Source organism: Exophiala spinifera (assembly GCF_000836115.1).
Source record: "Exophiala spinifera strain CBS 89968 unplaced genomic scaffold supercont1.3, whole genome shotgun sequence".
Lineage (NCBI taxonomy): Eukaryota > Fungi > Ascomycota > Eurotiomycetes > Chaetothyriales > Herpotrichiellaceae > Exophiala > Exophiala spinifera.
In genome coordinates this window covers 1715562-1728861 of record NW_015622515.1, presented here as the reverse complement: position 1 = coordinate 1728861, position 13300 = coordinate 1715562, and the positions used below count along the sequence as shown (strand labels likewise).

Genomic DNA, 13300 nt, shown 5'->3' with positions numbered 1-13300 from the left:
AGGGAGTTCAAGGCAGGAAGCACGGTTTATTCTGGCATTGGCTTCCTTTTGTCTTCTCCCCAGAATACAGAGTAATGGCTTGGGCTGGGTTGGCAATTCTCCAGAGACCTTGCCACATTGCTGTGCAAGTTGAGTTACTCACATCGTCACTATACACCACAAGCAAGCCTCGATAGAATCGGCAACCTTATCAGCCTTTCAGGCTAAGGCAAATTGACATCATGACTCGTAGCCCTGCGTCTCAACTCGTACATGTCACTTTGATCATAATTGCCATTCTGTAGAGGGACAGCAAAAGGACATGGGTGTCTCTGTACGAACAGATGGCAAAACTCCGTACAACATACAGAATGACAGCAGATTCATCAGCTGATAAAAGAACCTATCTACAATACAGCAGCTGGGCTCTCTAGGTATAAGTGAAGGCTTTCGGCGAGCTCCGCCATATGTTTTATCGTACAATACACGCACCACCAGGCATATTCGTTGCCGATGAGCCAATCGCCTCCACTATTACGCATCTAATTCCCCCTGCGAAGGCGTAACTCCGTAGTGATCAGCGATTTACTAGGATCTGGATGCAATTGTGTCTATGCAATTGGTGTGCGCAGTAGTTGACATGTCCCTGGCAACAGCAGCCCCTCTGATAAGGAATTTGTTATAAAGAAGTTCCACGGCCAACTTTTGTTTCTCTCTTACAGACAATTGTATTTTCAGACGGACGGACAGCTTGCAAGCAACCCTCTTACGGACCAGCCCCAGAAGATTCAAGTCGTCATGGGTTACCTTTCAGCAGCGCGCTATGGCAAGGACAATATCCGCCTCTACAAGGTTGAGCGCGATGAAGCTACAAAGACACACACTGTGTACGAGATGACTGTTTGTGTCTTGCTGGAAGGAGAGATTGACCCTTCGTAAGTGACTAGAGATTTGCAAAACTGAGCCCGAGGCTAATATTGCAACAGCTACACTGAAGCAGACAACAGCGTCGTGGTCGCGACCGACTCGATGAAGAACACCACCTACATCCTGGCCAAACAGAACCCTATCCACCCACCGGAGCTCTTCGCTTCCACCCTGGGAAACCACTTCATTCAAAAGTACAAGCACATCCATGCTGCGCACATCAGCATCGTCCAGCACCGATGGACGCGCATGACCATCGATGGAAAGCCACACCCGCACTCCTTCTTCCGGGACGGCAATGAAAAGAGAGTGGTGCAAGCAGACATCTTCGAGGGGAAGGGCATCGAGATCCGCTCCGGAATCTCTGATTTGCTCGTGCTCAAGAGCACTGGGTCTGAATTCCACCACTTTGTCCGAGACGAATTCACTACCCTGCCGGACGTGTACGACCGCATTCTGAGCACGTCTGTGGACGCTGGCTGGAAGTGGTCGACTTTCTCTGGCCTCGATGTGGTCAAGAAGGCAACGAGCAAATTCGATGAGACTTGGTCCAAGTCCAGGGAGATCACCTTCCGACTCTTTGCTACAGAGGAGTCTCCTAGCGTTCAAAACACCATGTACAAGATGGGCCAGGAGATCCTCGCGGCACAACCTCTTGTCGCCGCTGTTGATTACTCGCTGCCTAACAAGCACTACTTTGAAATTGACCTGAGCTGGCATAACGGACTCAAGAACACCGGCAAGGACGCTGAAGTCTACGCACCACAATCCGATCCCAATGGTCTGATCAAGTGCACGGTTTCGCGCGAAGTGAAGGCCAAGTTGTAAATGTATTGTCGGGCGCAGCATATACCAAATCACGAACATGACGATGGTTGGAGTTCTCTACCGGTTCAATAGATGGCGTTATAAAGAAACATGCTGTGGATAGGACAATGTACCATCATACTCATACATTTCGCTAGAAGCCCGAATTCTATAATGACACAAACGTTGCTTGCCCCTTCACGAAGTACTTGAAGCGGTTTTCGATGCTTCAATCGCTTCCATCACTTTGCCTTTGTGCGGTGCCCCGGCAAATCTGACAATGTTCTGACGGTAGGGATGCGCCGTACCTTCGAAAACTTTTAATCTGGCTAACCGCTTGTCTCTGAGCCGGTTTTTGGGCAGCATTCCTCTCACAGCTTTCTTGAGAACTTCTCCCCCGCCCCATTTCTCAATCATCCGCTCCATGCTCATTTGCTTGAGACTTCCGGGTCGTGTATTGTGTGTGTAGTATTGTTTCTGTTGTCGTTTCTTGCCGGTAACATGTAAATCGTGACACCCGACTGCTACCACGTAGTCTCCGCAGTCTGTTGAAGGATCCCAGATCGGTTTGTGCTTGCCCATCAAGAATGTCGCTATCGAGGATGCAACTCGGCCCAGCGACCTTGTATCACTGCCAATGTCGATATAATGCCATGTTCGAGAGTAGGCAAGACGAGTCTGATGGCCGGATTAGTTCAGCTACGAATGTGAGAGACGGTGCATGATTTACCTTGCCCACGGTTTGCGACATAAGGAGACGCCGCTATCTGTGTATGGGTACAACTGCCCCTTGGTGACCGACCACTGATGTCCGAGCCACAAACACCAGTCAGAAGCGCGTGTGTACAGATAGAATGGTCCAGATAATCTTCACAACAAGCCTCAAGAGAGAATATCGAGTGACTTCCGCCCGGCGAGCTTCCAAACGATACGAGCTAGTCCATATTAGTACTAGCTTCCATCATTCTTGGCAAGTGTGCGCACACGAACTTTTGCTCGTCGCCCGCCCACCGCACCGCAAATCTCCCTTCGACGACTTTACCTCGACAACGACAACTCTTCGACTGTAACTCCTCTGTCAATCGCCGCCAGTTCACCATGTCGGCTCCTCAGAGTGTGCAGTGCTTCGGCAAGAAAAAGACTGCCACGGCAGTCGCCCATTGCAAGGTTCGATAATTCAAAGCACATCGAAATTGAAGACGGCAAGCTCACAATTTTTGGTACAGAAAGGAAAGGGCCTCATCAAGGTCAACGGCCGCCCTCTCTCCCTCGTGCAACCCGAGATCCTCCGCTTCAAGGTACGTTGGCAGCAATCAAGGAAAACATTGGCATGGGTCGAGAGTCAATGGCTGATGGAAATGAATGTATCAAACAGGTCTACGAGCCTATCCTGATCATCGGTCTGGACAAGTTCGCCGAAGTCGACATCCGTGTCCGAGTCACCGGTGGTGGTCACACTTCCCAGATCTACGCCATCCGACAGGCAATCGCAAAGTCAATTGTCGCCTACTACCAGAAATACGTCGATGAATACGCCAAGAACCAACTGAAGCAAGCCCTTGTTCAGTACGACCGCACACTGCTCGTTGCCGACAACAGACGGTGCGAACCCAAGAAATTCGGTGGTCCAGGTGCCAGAGCCAGATACCAGAAATCCTACCGTTAAGCGAACCAGCACCAGTGTGGTGGTTTGTGGTGTTTGGTTGGTTATGATGATTGCCCGAGGTTGAATGCATTGCGGATTCGATCGAAGGAGAGGAAGTGGCATAGAGGCGATCAGCTCGTGAAATACATTGGTGTGGGAACCAGTCATTTTGTCGACAAGGACCCTGAAGATGATATAAGCCATCCTCGGTCACCAACAAGTATCAGTGCGATGCAAATGGTTCATTCTACGAACGATTTAAGGAATTGCGTTCTCACAAGAGCGAAAAAGAATAAAACCACTGTTCAAAATCTTCTGCACTGCAATAGCTCCTGCGTTTCTCCGGCACAAGGTACCTACTTACCTGTCCAGGTTGATTTTGCCAGGCCATCAAGTATCGACAACCACAGGCGCATACTCTCCCGTCTCTTCGTCCTCATCTGCACCCAACATACTGACCTCGATTCTCTCCCCATCCTCCAGCTCTAGCATTCCCCTCCGTAGAATATCCTTCTCACTTGCCCATCCATATTTCTGCTCAAACAGCGTTTGCACTTGTTCAACCTCTTTCTTTAAAGCAGCTTCTTCCCTGGATGAATCCGGTTGGCCCTTATCCTGCTCGTTCGTGGTGAGAACTTCGTCTACAGTAGCTCGGAATCGTCCCCATGTCTTTCTGAGCCATGCACTTCCTCCTTCATCCCTCATCTCAAACAACCCGCCCTCTACATCGTCAATGTGCGCTACCTGTCGACGAAATACTTTCAGTACTTCAACGAAGAAAGCCTCGGCCTCGCGTAGAGACGATTGGCACGAGAAGATCACACTCAACAGTCGTTTCCACTGCTCCAAGCAGCTATAATTGGCCAGCGTGAGGACCATGAGAAAACAAAACTGTAGCTCCCCGATCACCTGTTTCGCACCAACAGCCCTGTCGCTTCCAGGGGGTGTGACAGATTGTATGAGATGACCGAGATACCAACTGCGATCTCTCGCGCGGTCGGTGCGTGTCCGGCCAATGTCTTCGTCCGCCCACGTCTGCTTGAGGTCGACAGGCAGAAGATTCAAAGGCGATTGGTGAAAGGCATCACTTGCCTCGAGGTGGGACAAGCCAGGAATAGTCTCAGTATCAGACGGCGCAGACGATATGCTTGACACTGCCCATGCTGGGGACAATATGCGTGTCAGGAGGGAGGGCGAGACGTGAAAGATCATGGAGCGCCAGTCGGTACTCTCGCCCCTCTCATCCCCACGGTCATCATCTCCAGTGGCAGACCTGTGTGCCTGCGAATTAGAGGCTTCATGAGATGACAGATCGGATGTCGCGTCCTGGAGCGCGCTGTAGTCGACCAGTCCCTGAGACGATATAGTGTTGATCGCACTGCGGGCTGGCGCGCATGTGGGATCCAGAAGATCCAGAGACTCTGTGGCGGCGGACCATTGCAAAACTTGAGTCTGCGATTGCGATGTTATATTAACCCATCGGCCATGCCGGATGGAGAGCGAGGCATCCGTTCCAGAGTAAACAAAATGCAAGCCGGGTGTGACGTTGCTGACGCCATGGAAATTTGGCGCGGACGTAAATGAGAGAAGGTCTAGGCCGATGAAGGTTTTCGGCGGCAGCGACAGGATCAGAATGGTCGGCGAATCCATGTTCCTCTGTTGGATACAGTACTGTGCTGGGCAAGATTTATTTCTAGATAGACGGCATATACGGTGGGAAGAAAAATTATGAAGTCACAAAGAATTTTTTTGAGATTGATTTCATGCCAACTACTTGGAGCAGGACGAAATGTGTGTGAAGACCAGGCAGAAGGAGCCGTTCTTCGCGTATTTGTGACCACGACCATCAATTTCTTCCCAGCCCTGAGATCGCTTTGCGTGTGTCCGAAGTGATATGCGAACCATCCCACAACGACTCATTTCCACGAAAACGACAAATGTACGCGCAGTATTGTGCAGCGCACATGCTCACAGACGACGACCACGACGACCACCCTTGCGTCTCGTGCTGTCGGAGGGAGTAGGAGTGACGTCCTCGATTCTTCCAATCTTCATTCCTGAACGGGCCAGGGCACGGAGGGCGGACTGGGCACCGGGGCCTGGGGTCTTGGTGCCGTTACCACCAGTGGCTCGGATCTTGATGTGCAGGGCGTTGATGCCGAGTTCCTTGCATCGCTGGGCAACGTCCTGGGCAGCCAACATGGCGGCGTATGGGGAGGATTCGTCACGGTCGGCCTTGACCTTCATACCGCCAGTAACACGGCAGATGGTTTCGCGACCACTATTTGAGAGCATTAGCCTTTTCTGTCGTCGAACCGTTGTGTACTCTCGTCAGGCGCGAGTGTATGGGTCTTGACTTACGAGAGATCGGTGACGTGGACGAAGGTGTCGTTGAAGGATGCGAAGATACGTGCAACGCCGAAGACGAGTTCGCCTGTACAACAATCCGTCAGTTTTTTTGCTGCCGTCTTCAAAACCGTTCTCGAGGCGCAAAACTCACCTTCCCGGACCTGAGGGCCGAGAGAGATGTTCTCGTTGGCGGGGCGTTCGACTCTCTTCTTTGGAGGCATGTTGTTGTCGAGTTGTGAGTTGGGGAAAGTACTCTTGATTGTCCGGCTGGTGGTCACAAACAATGAAAGAAAGTGAATATTCTAGGGCCTGGTCCAAAATCGAAATCGCAGTGTGGGAGTCGGCGGGACTGAAACCCACGACCGCCGATTGTGGTCTAAGCCTGATTCGGCGATGGGTCTTGGCAGCATCAAAAGACAAAACTTTTCGACTTTTCGACTCATTCATCTGTTTGGCAACAAACTCTCATATTTGTTCGAAGACCAGGATCCATGAAGAACTGTGTCTGAGAACTTACGCAGAGCACTTGTGAAGCTCATTGTTAGGGCATCGGTTACCTTCTGCAATTCCTCGAGTCGACTACTGGTTGACTCTTTGGCTGTCCTCGGCCGCCTCCTCGGCCGCTCGTGGTCAGCATGGAGAAGAACGCTGCTGTCGGAATTATTGGCATGGGTGACATGGGTCGCTTGTATGCGAAGAGGTTCAGTCAAGCTGGTTGGAGGTATGATGTCGCATATTTTGTTTTCTCAGAACCGTAGAAGTTCTCGAGAGCTTGTTCATGCTTGCAAGGTACGTTGCTGTCTTTTCTCCCTCTCTCACTGTTCAAGGATGACTCTGAGTGCATTTGGCTCGAGCATGGTCATCACGATACTGCTTCATCATTCTGATGTAGCGTCCTGTCGTGTGGGCTGTCACTGATGTAAAACCCTCGCTACCTTACTTTTTTTTGTCTGAAGAGATTATACCCAAGCATATTGTTTCTCGTTCACTTTTGTGCTCGGCGACTAACTGCTTTCACAGATGTGCTCTAGCTGCTTGCTGCTTAATGCTTTCAGATTTATATAGTATGGGACTGATAGAATGTGCCATGCAGAGTCAATGCCTGCGACCGACCAGACAAATTTCAGACACTCCACAAAGAGTTCGAGGATGAGGTTTGTGTCGTCAGCAGAGTTGATGAGCACCCACCATTGACCAATACTAGAAAGGAATAAATATTTTACCCAATGGACATCTCGTTTCAAGAGCCAGCGAATGGATCATATACAGCGTGGAAGCTGAAGTCATTGACAGGGTGGTCGCTGAGTATGGTCCTTCAACCAAGGTTGGGGCCATAGTCGGTGGGCAGACCTCTTGTAAAGCCCCCGAACTCGCCGCTTTCGAAAAGTACTTGCCCGACGATGTCGAAATTGTCTCGTGCCATTCCTTGCATGGGCCTGCTGTAGATCCCACCGGCCAGCCACTTGTCGTCATCCAGCATCGAGCCTCGCAGAAAAGTGTTGATCTTTGTGTCCGGATCCTTTCTTGCCTCAATTCCAAGATGGTGTTTCTTTCTGGTGAAAGGCATGATCGAATCACAGCAGATACCCAGGCAGTCACGCACGCTGCCTTTCTGAGTATGGGAACCGCTTGGGCAGCAAACCAGCAATTTCCGTGGGAAATCGACCGCTATATTGGTGGCATAGAGAACGTTAAGATCAACATCACCTTGCGAATCTATGCGAACAAATGGCACGTCTATGCGGGACTTGCAATCCTCAACCCTGCAGCCAAGGAGCAGATCCGGCAGTATGCTCAGTCTGTCACTGAGTTGTATAAGCTTATGCTGGGTGGCCATCGTGAAGAGCTTGCTACCAGGATCAAGACTGCTGGCGCCGCGGTCTTCTCGAACGAAACTGCCCACCACAACCTCCTTCTGGGAGATGACGTGCTGGACAAGTTCTCTCTGTCGAAAACCCCGAAAGAGAGAACACCAAACAACCATCTCAGTTTGCTGGGGATAGTTGATTGTTGGTGGAAGCTCGGCATTGTGCCGTACGACCATATGATTTGCTCCACGCCTGTAAGCCGTGTTTCTATCAAGTGCAGTTCTATTGCTGATCCTCTAGCTTTTCCGTATCTGGCTCGGCGTCACAGAGTATCTGTTTCGAGATGAGGCCTTGCTGGACGAAACGATCAATACGGCGATCGAAGATAACACCTTTCGCTCGGATGATTTGGAATTCACGTTTGCCGCTAGGGTAAGTCTATACTTCGGCCATCAGCTTGGCTCTGTGGTCAATGCTTTCGCGCAAACACCCGCGCCCACCCACACTCACACGTACACACACCTCCTGCACTCCATCTTTTTTGGAAGGTGGAGGTGGATTATGCACTCGTATGACCACGCCGCTAATAGCTTCCTCCAGGCTTGGTCTGAATGCGTGTCGTTTGGTGCGTTCGACGCCTATCGTGATCGCTTTGAGAACATCCAGCAGTACTTTGCACCAAGATTCCCTGACGCAGTCAGACTCGGAAATGAGATGATCAAGGAGATCATGATGAAAACTACACAATGAGTTTATCTGAGCACCAGGTGAGCAACATATTCAGCAAAGGTACAGGATGAGTCTCGAGATCCTTACTATACCTTCGCCATGCACCCGGGTGGACTGGCATTTGCCAGCTATTGTGGGCATATAACATTCAATTGTCCTACGGTGCAATTCCGCCAAACTGTAGGGCTCAATTGAGTGAGTCGATGATCATTGGACGCTATAAACAGCGCAGCGTGTTATGCATTGCTGCGAAGGCCATCACCATGAAGTCCCCGAGGCATGTTGCCTGAGAGAGACACATGTCGTGTGGGACGGTGCCTCTGCCTCGTAAAGTTGCAGAAGAGGCCATGTCGCCGCTTCACAGAGCAAAAATAGAGCGGCGTGTGCCCGCGCATTCAGAAGAGCCCACGGGTGCTCAAGGCCCATGCGAATTTGCATGATAGTGCCACGCGATCCAGATGATGACCAATGTTCGACAGAGACCGGCCGACAGACTCGGCGTAAAGTGGGCTATGAGAAAGATTTGTACTAGAAAGAAGAGTGCATACTGGGGCGAGGCGACTTTGATTGTACCATTCGTGCCGACGCCTCTCTCTTCTCATATACATAAACACATATACACTATACTTCTCAAACTCGCATAGAAATGCATGCACAATGACAGGAATACGATGACACTTGCTGTTTACAGGTACGATAGCCGCCAATAGATGGAGACGCAGTCAAGAAAGCGTACGAATGGCAACTCACGGAATTTTCAGCAGCACAACAGATGCGTCGCACGGAGATGTACCTGTTCGGAGGTACAAGATCAGCCCTAGACTCGCAAGCAAGTGGAATGGGCTGCTTGCGAGGCCCTAGGAATTGACATGGCCAATCAATGTACGTGCGATCCTGCTGATGGTCCCCCCGGCTTGCCAACCCGGTGGCTTAAGCTCTGTCTAGCCCCTATTCCCTCCCCGGGACATGCACAGAATGGGGGTTTCACTGGCTCCCATCAAGCCACAGGATTTAAGCGAATGCCCGTTCTCTAGGGCACCAGACTCCCGAATGGGCCATGGGGGCTTGGGACCATGGCAGAGCGGCCCAAACCTGGTAAAGCCCAACGTCTTACCCCTGTTGTTATAGGGCTCTCCATTTTAGGGATGCTATTTATATTAGCACCTGTCATCTCTGTGCCAGCCTTGGTATGGTCGGAGGCTCTCATTATGAGAATAGTACTGTACGGGGTGCATAAGCAAGACTGTACAGTTGTCACTCACCTCGCAGTTTCTTGCACCATCTTGTCGCGGATGATAGGCACTGCCCCTGTACGCTGCGAAGAAGCGACTGGGTCATGTAACAAGTCAGAAGCAAGCTACGTCTCAAAACGATCCTTCAACAGGGGCTTGGCTCGTCAACGGTTTCGGACTCCTGAGCAATGCGGCCCCCTTGGCAAGCCACCAGACGCGCAAGACGCCCAGCAATTTGCACAGACTTTGTGCCATGTCGTGCCAGATCCCTAGCCTTCGATCGGTACTGATAAATCCCCCGTATCGCTCCACACGTCGCGGAGCGTCTTTCTAGCAAGAGTTCGAATGCTACAAGTTTTTGAGTCCAGCGCGTAGAGATAATCCTTCGTACGTGTACGGGAATATTTTCGTATATAACATATACGTCCGCTCCCTGGAACTCGCGTGGACTCATACAAGTATTATATATCAGCCAAGAGATCTGTTGAAACACAATGGTCATCATGAAAGCCTTGGCTACCGCTGCCCTTGGTACGTTCTTCGCGTCAACCTCTTCAAGCGCGTTCACTAACACGTCGCCAGTGGCCGGCTCAACAGCACAATTCGCACAGTTCTCAGGAAGCAACTATGCGATCTCGGTCAATGTCCCGTCGGACACGGCTTCCTCTGGTAGTGGCTCGATCTATCTCCAGATCAGCGCTCCGAGCGGGACACAATGGGTCGGCTTCGGGCAAGGATCTCAGATGGCTGGCGCCAACATGTTCGTCGTCTATGCTGCCGACAGCAACAATGTGACGGTGTCTCCGAGACTGGGCACTGGTCAGGTCCAACCAAGAGTGAACAGCGATGCCCAGGTGTCGGTTCTCGAGGGAACCGGTATCACTTCAAGCGGCGCCATGGTCGCCAACATTCGATGTGACTCATGCTTGAGCTGGAATGGTGGCAGTATGGACCCTACAGATTCATCGAGCTCCTGGATCTGGGCCTACAAGACTGGCGATGCGCTTGACTCGACCAGCGTCAGCGAATCCATCTCCCAGCACGATACCGAGGGGGCCTTCAGCCTCGACCTGACAACTGGGACTGGAGGCAGCTCACCGAACCCCTTCGCCGCCGCTTCAGGTACCACTGACAGTTCCTCCTCAGCGGCTCCGTCAGGCACGTCAGGCCCTTCGCAGACTGCAGCTGCCTCCGGAGCTGCTTCTGAGACTGCCACAGCGACCACCACCAGCGCTGGTTCAGCATCCACAGGAGGCGTCTCCAATCCCTTGGTAGGCACCGACCCGTCCAACGCCGGCACAAGCACAAGCGTCACCGACCCTAACAAATCCACTCGAATCGCGCACGCAACCATCATGTCTTTGACCTTTGTGCTCTTGTTCCCCTTGTCCTCGTTGACCATCTATCTCGGTTACCGCGAGAAGGTCAGACACATCCACGGTCCGCTTCAAGCGGTGAGCATCATCCTGATGCTCGTCGGACTCGGCTTGGGCGTGAAGCTAGCCGATAAACTCGATGAAATCGACGAGTACCATCAAGTCATCGGCTTCGTTCTGGTGGCTTGGATGGTCTTCTTCCAGCCGGTGTTGGGATTGCTCCAACATCTGCACTTCCGCAAGAATGGTACCCGTAGCCCCATGGGTCATGGCCATCGCTGGGCCGGCCGGGCTTTCATCCTGCTCGGGATCGTCAACGGGGGTCTTGGCTTCAAGCAATCGGGGAAGGTTGGCAGCACCAACGTACCGACTTATTCGGTCGTCGTGTACAGCGTCTTTGCCGTGGTCATCTTCTTGATCTACATTGCCGTGGTCATCCTCGGGCCAAGAATGTCGGCACGAAACGGCTCGAATGCAGGCCCAGGCGAGAAGCCTCGTCCCAGAAGCCAAGGGTACGAGATGCACAATCGCTCCGCCGATGGCCGCGGTTTTATCTAGTTAAATTCTCGGATGGGTCTTTCTTTATTGAGACGAACGACGGGGGCATTATTCTGAACGAATTTCTTATTCAGCTCTACTACTATTTGGTCGTCTCGTTCAGGGGTCTGGTTTCGGCGCCGTATTTTTATTTGACATGAATGTATCATGATGGGAAGATTGGACAGGCGAACGGCGGAAAATACTTCGGATAGAAGATGACTGAGATGCCCTAGATACGCAAAACTTTGATCGCCCAAGCTCTAAAAGGTCGTCAACTGCGTCTGGTGTTCGCAGGATCGAAGTTCAGGCAGGTTGAGGTCCACCACGAGGTGCGCAGCCAGTCACCATGACCGAGCCCGTACCACGTGAACAGGCGTTTAGCCCCAAACCACGCTACTCCGCAATCGGTTTAACCTGATGCTATAGTGCGTGATGTGATGAAGTCAGGTACATACAATGTACTGGATCACACCAGACGCGTCGCCTCATTCGCTTCCCCCCCTTGACCTGAGCCTGTATGTACTGTTATCACTCTCCGAAAACTCCCTACAAGGATTCACCGTTTCGGTCCCCGAGAACGACCGAAGATAAATAAGTACCCAGCTCGCGTTGCTTGTTGTTGCCAAAATGTCTTCAACCTTCACCATACCACCAGACCCTTTCGGTGCTATTGCCAACAACCTCGCCAAGATATCTGATTCCATGAGAATGGCCGGGGCAGGCGCTGGCCCTCTTGCAGAGCGAAGTGTTAACGTCGCGCCACAGGTATGGACTTGTCGCGCGCGGTCGGCCCGATTCTGCACGTTTAGTCGGTACGCTGATCTGCAGTATAGGTCTCAACAACCGGGAAGGCTTCGACAGGGAGGAAGCGCAAGAGTGACGAAGCATTGGCCGTCGATCCAGACGACCTTGAATTGCCCGATGGCATGCCCATTGTGAGTACTACTTCGTGAACCTTGTGATAATGACCCAATACCTTGGGTCGGCGATCGCATGTATACATATATACATGCATGCCTGTGAATCTACTGCTCCTCCCGACAATACATACTTTGTCGGTGTTCGCACACTCGTTTTTCTGGACCGGCTCTACTCACAAGTCACACCCGCGTCTACTAGGAATGGTCTGCGCAGCAAATCCGAGCCAAGATCCGCCAATTCATCAACAGCGGCGAGATGAAAATCGGCGAGTTCCAGAGGAAGATCGGCGTCAGCGCAGCCTCGTACAACCACTTCATGAAACTCAGTGGCAGAGACAAAGGCTCCGGCAGCGACACCTACTTTGGCGCGGCCGCGTTTTTCAAACGCCGCCAACTGGCGGGAGTCAAGACGTCGCGACAAAAAAAGATCAAAGCCAACGACAACCCCACGACGGCCGGAGGGAGCACAGCTTCTTCGTCGTCGTCGTCCTCGGCGAAATCCAAAAAGGACATCATCGCCGAGGTCGAAGCGGCCGACGACGTGTCCCAGATCAAGCTCGCCGGCGAGGACACTGACAGCGTCCCCGTCATGGACACGTGCGACGACATCCGCAACAATATCAACAAGTACCTCCGCGAGACCCCCTACGCGACCGGCGCGAGCTTCATCCGCGCCATCAACCGCGCCCTGCCCGAGACCAGCGAACGCCGCGCCTCGGCGCCAGTGGACCCCGCAAGGGCGCCGAGAGCATGGTCTTCTACGCCGCGTACGTCTTCTTCGAGAAGCTCCGCCTCAAGCAGAACAAGCCCAAGAGCGAGAAACGCTTGGAGATGGAGAAGGCCTGGGGCCCCCAAGGAATCGAACTGCAGGATTCGGCCAACACGCGCGTCTGGGTCGGACCGGGCATTGACCCCGTGCATGAGAACCAGTACGGCGTACTCGTGAAATATCCGTCGGCGCGCGGATCCCGTCGCTGATCTCCACATG

General features: G+C 52.2%; 8 protein-coding genes across 8 annotated transcripts; 5 read left to right on the top strand and 3 right to left on the bottom strand.

Moving 5' to 3' along the window:
- Positions 1 to 777: 777 nt before the first annotated feature.
- PV08_04372 (urate oxidase) lies at positions 778 to 1734 on the top strand (the record flags this gene model as incomplete). The annotated part of the gene is made up of 2 exons (XM_016378720.1): positions 778 to 914; positions 966 to 1734. 2 exons carry the CDS (start codon positions 778 to 780, stop codon positions 1732 to 1734), a joined length of 906 nt encoding a protein of 301 aa, XP_016237397.1.
- A 177-nt stretch (positions 1735 to 1911) lies between these two features.
- Positions 1912 to 2464, bottom strand: PV08_04371 (ribosomal protein L13; the record flags this gene model as incomplete). Its single annotated transcript, XM_016378719.1, has 2 exons — positions 1912 to 2391; positions 2444 to 2464. The coding sequence occupies 2 exons, from the start codon at positions 2462 to 2464 to the stop codon at positions 1912 to 1914; spliced, it is 501 nt and encodes a 166-aa protein (XP_016237396.1).
- A 347-nt stretch (positions 2465 to 2811) lies between these two features.
- PV08_04370 (40S ribosomal protein S16) lies at positions 2812 to 3379 on the top strand (the record flags this gene model as incomplete). The annotated part of the gene is made up of 3 exons (XM_016378718.1): positions 2812 to 2880; positions 2940 to 3011; positions 3089 to 3379. 3 exons carry the CDS (start codon positions 2812 to 2814, stop codon positions 3377 to 3379), a joined length of 432 nt encoding a protein of 143 aa, XP_016237395.1.
- Positions 3380 to 3748: 369 nt separating this feature from the next.
- On the bottom strand, positions 3749 to 5008 carry PV08_04369 (uncharacterized protein; the record flags this gene model as incomplete). The annotated part of the gene is made up of 1 exon (XM_016378717.1): positions 3749 to 5008. One exon carries the CDS (start codon positions 5006 to 5008, stop codon positions 3749 to 3751), a length of 1260 nt encoding a protein of 419 aa, XP_016237394.1.
- A 318-nt stretch (positions 5009 to 5326) lies between these two features.
- PV08_04368 (40S ribosomal protein S14) lies at positions 5327 to 5928 on the bottom strand (the record flags this gene model as incomplete). The annotated part of the gene is made up of 3 exons (XM_016378716.1): positions 5327 to 5639; positions 5720 to 5792; positions 5859 to 5928. The coding sequence occupies 3 exons, from the start codon at positions 5926 to 5928 to the stop codon at positions 5327 to 5329; spliced, it is 456 nt and encodes a 151-aa protein (XP_016237393.1).
- Positions 5929 to 6342: 414 nt separating this feature from the next.
- Positions 6343 to 8265, top strand: PV08_04367 (uncharacterized protein; the record flags this gene model as incomplete). The annotated part of the gene is made up of 5 exons (XM_016378715.1): positions 6343 to 6428; positions 6801 to 6861; positions 6912 to 7769; positions 7816 to 7947; positions 8116 to 8265. 5 exons carry the CDS (start codon positions 6343 to 6345, stop codon positions 8263 to 8265), a joined length of 1287 nt encoding a protein of 428 aa, XP_016237392.1.
- Positions 8266 to 9970: 1705 nt separating this feature from the next.
- On the top strand, positions 9971 to 11410 carry PV08_04366 (uncharacterized protein; the record flags this gene model as incomplete). Its single annotated transcript, XM_016378714.1, has 1 exon — positions 9971 to 11410. One exon carries the CDS (start codon positions 9971 to 9973, stop codon positions 11408 to 11410), a length of 1440 nt encoding a protein of 479 aa, XP_016237391.1.
- Positions 11411 to 12019: 609 nt separating this feature from the next.
- PV08_04365 (uncharacterized protein) lies at positions 12020 to 13258 on the top strand (the record flags this gene model as incomplete). The annotated part of the gene is made up of 2 exons (XM_016378713.1): positions 12020 to 12157; positions 12527 to 13258. The coding sequence occupies 2 exons, from the start codon at positions 12020 to 12022 to the stop codon at positions 13256 to 13258; spliced, it is 870 nt and encodes a 289-aa protein (XP_016237390.1).
- Positions 13259 to 13300: the final 42 nt, after the last annotated feature.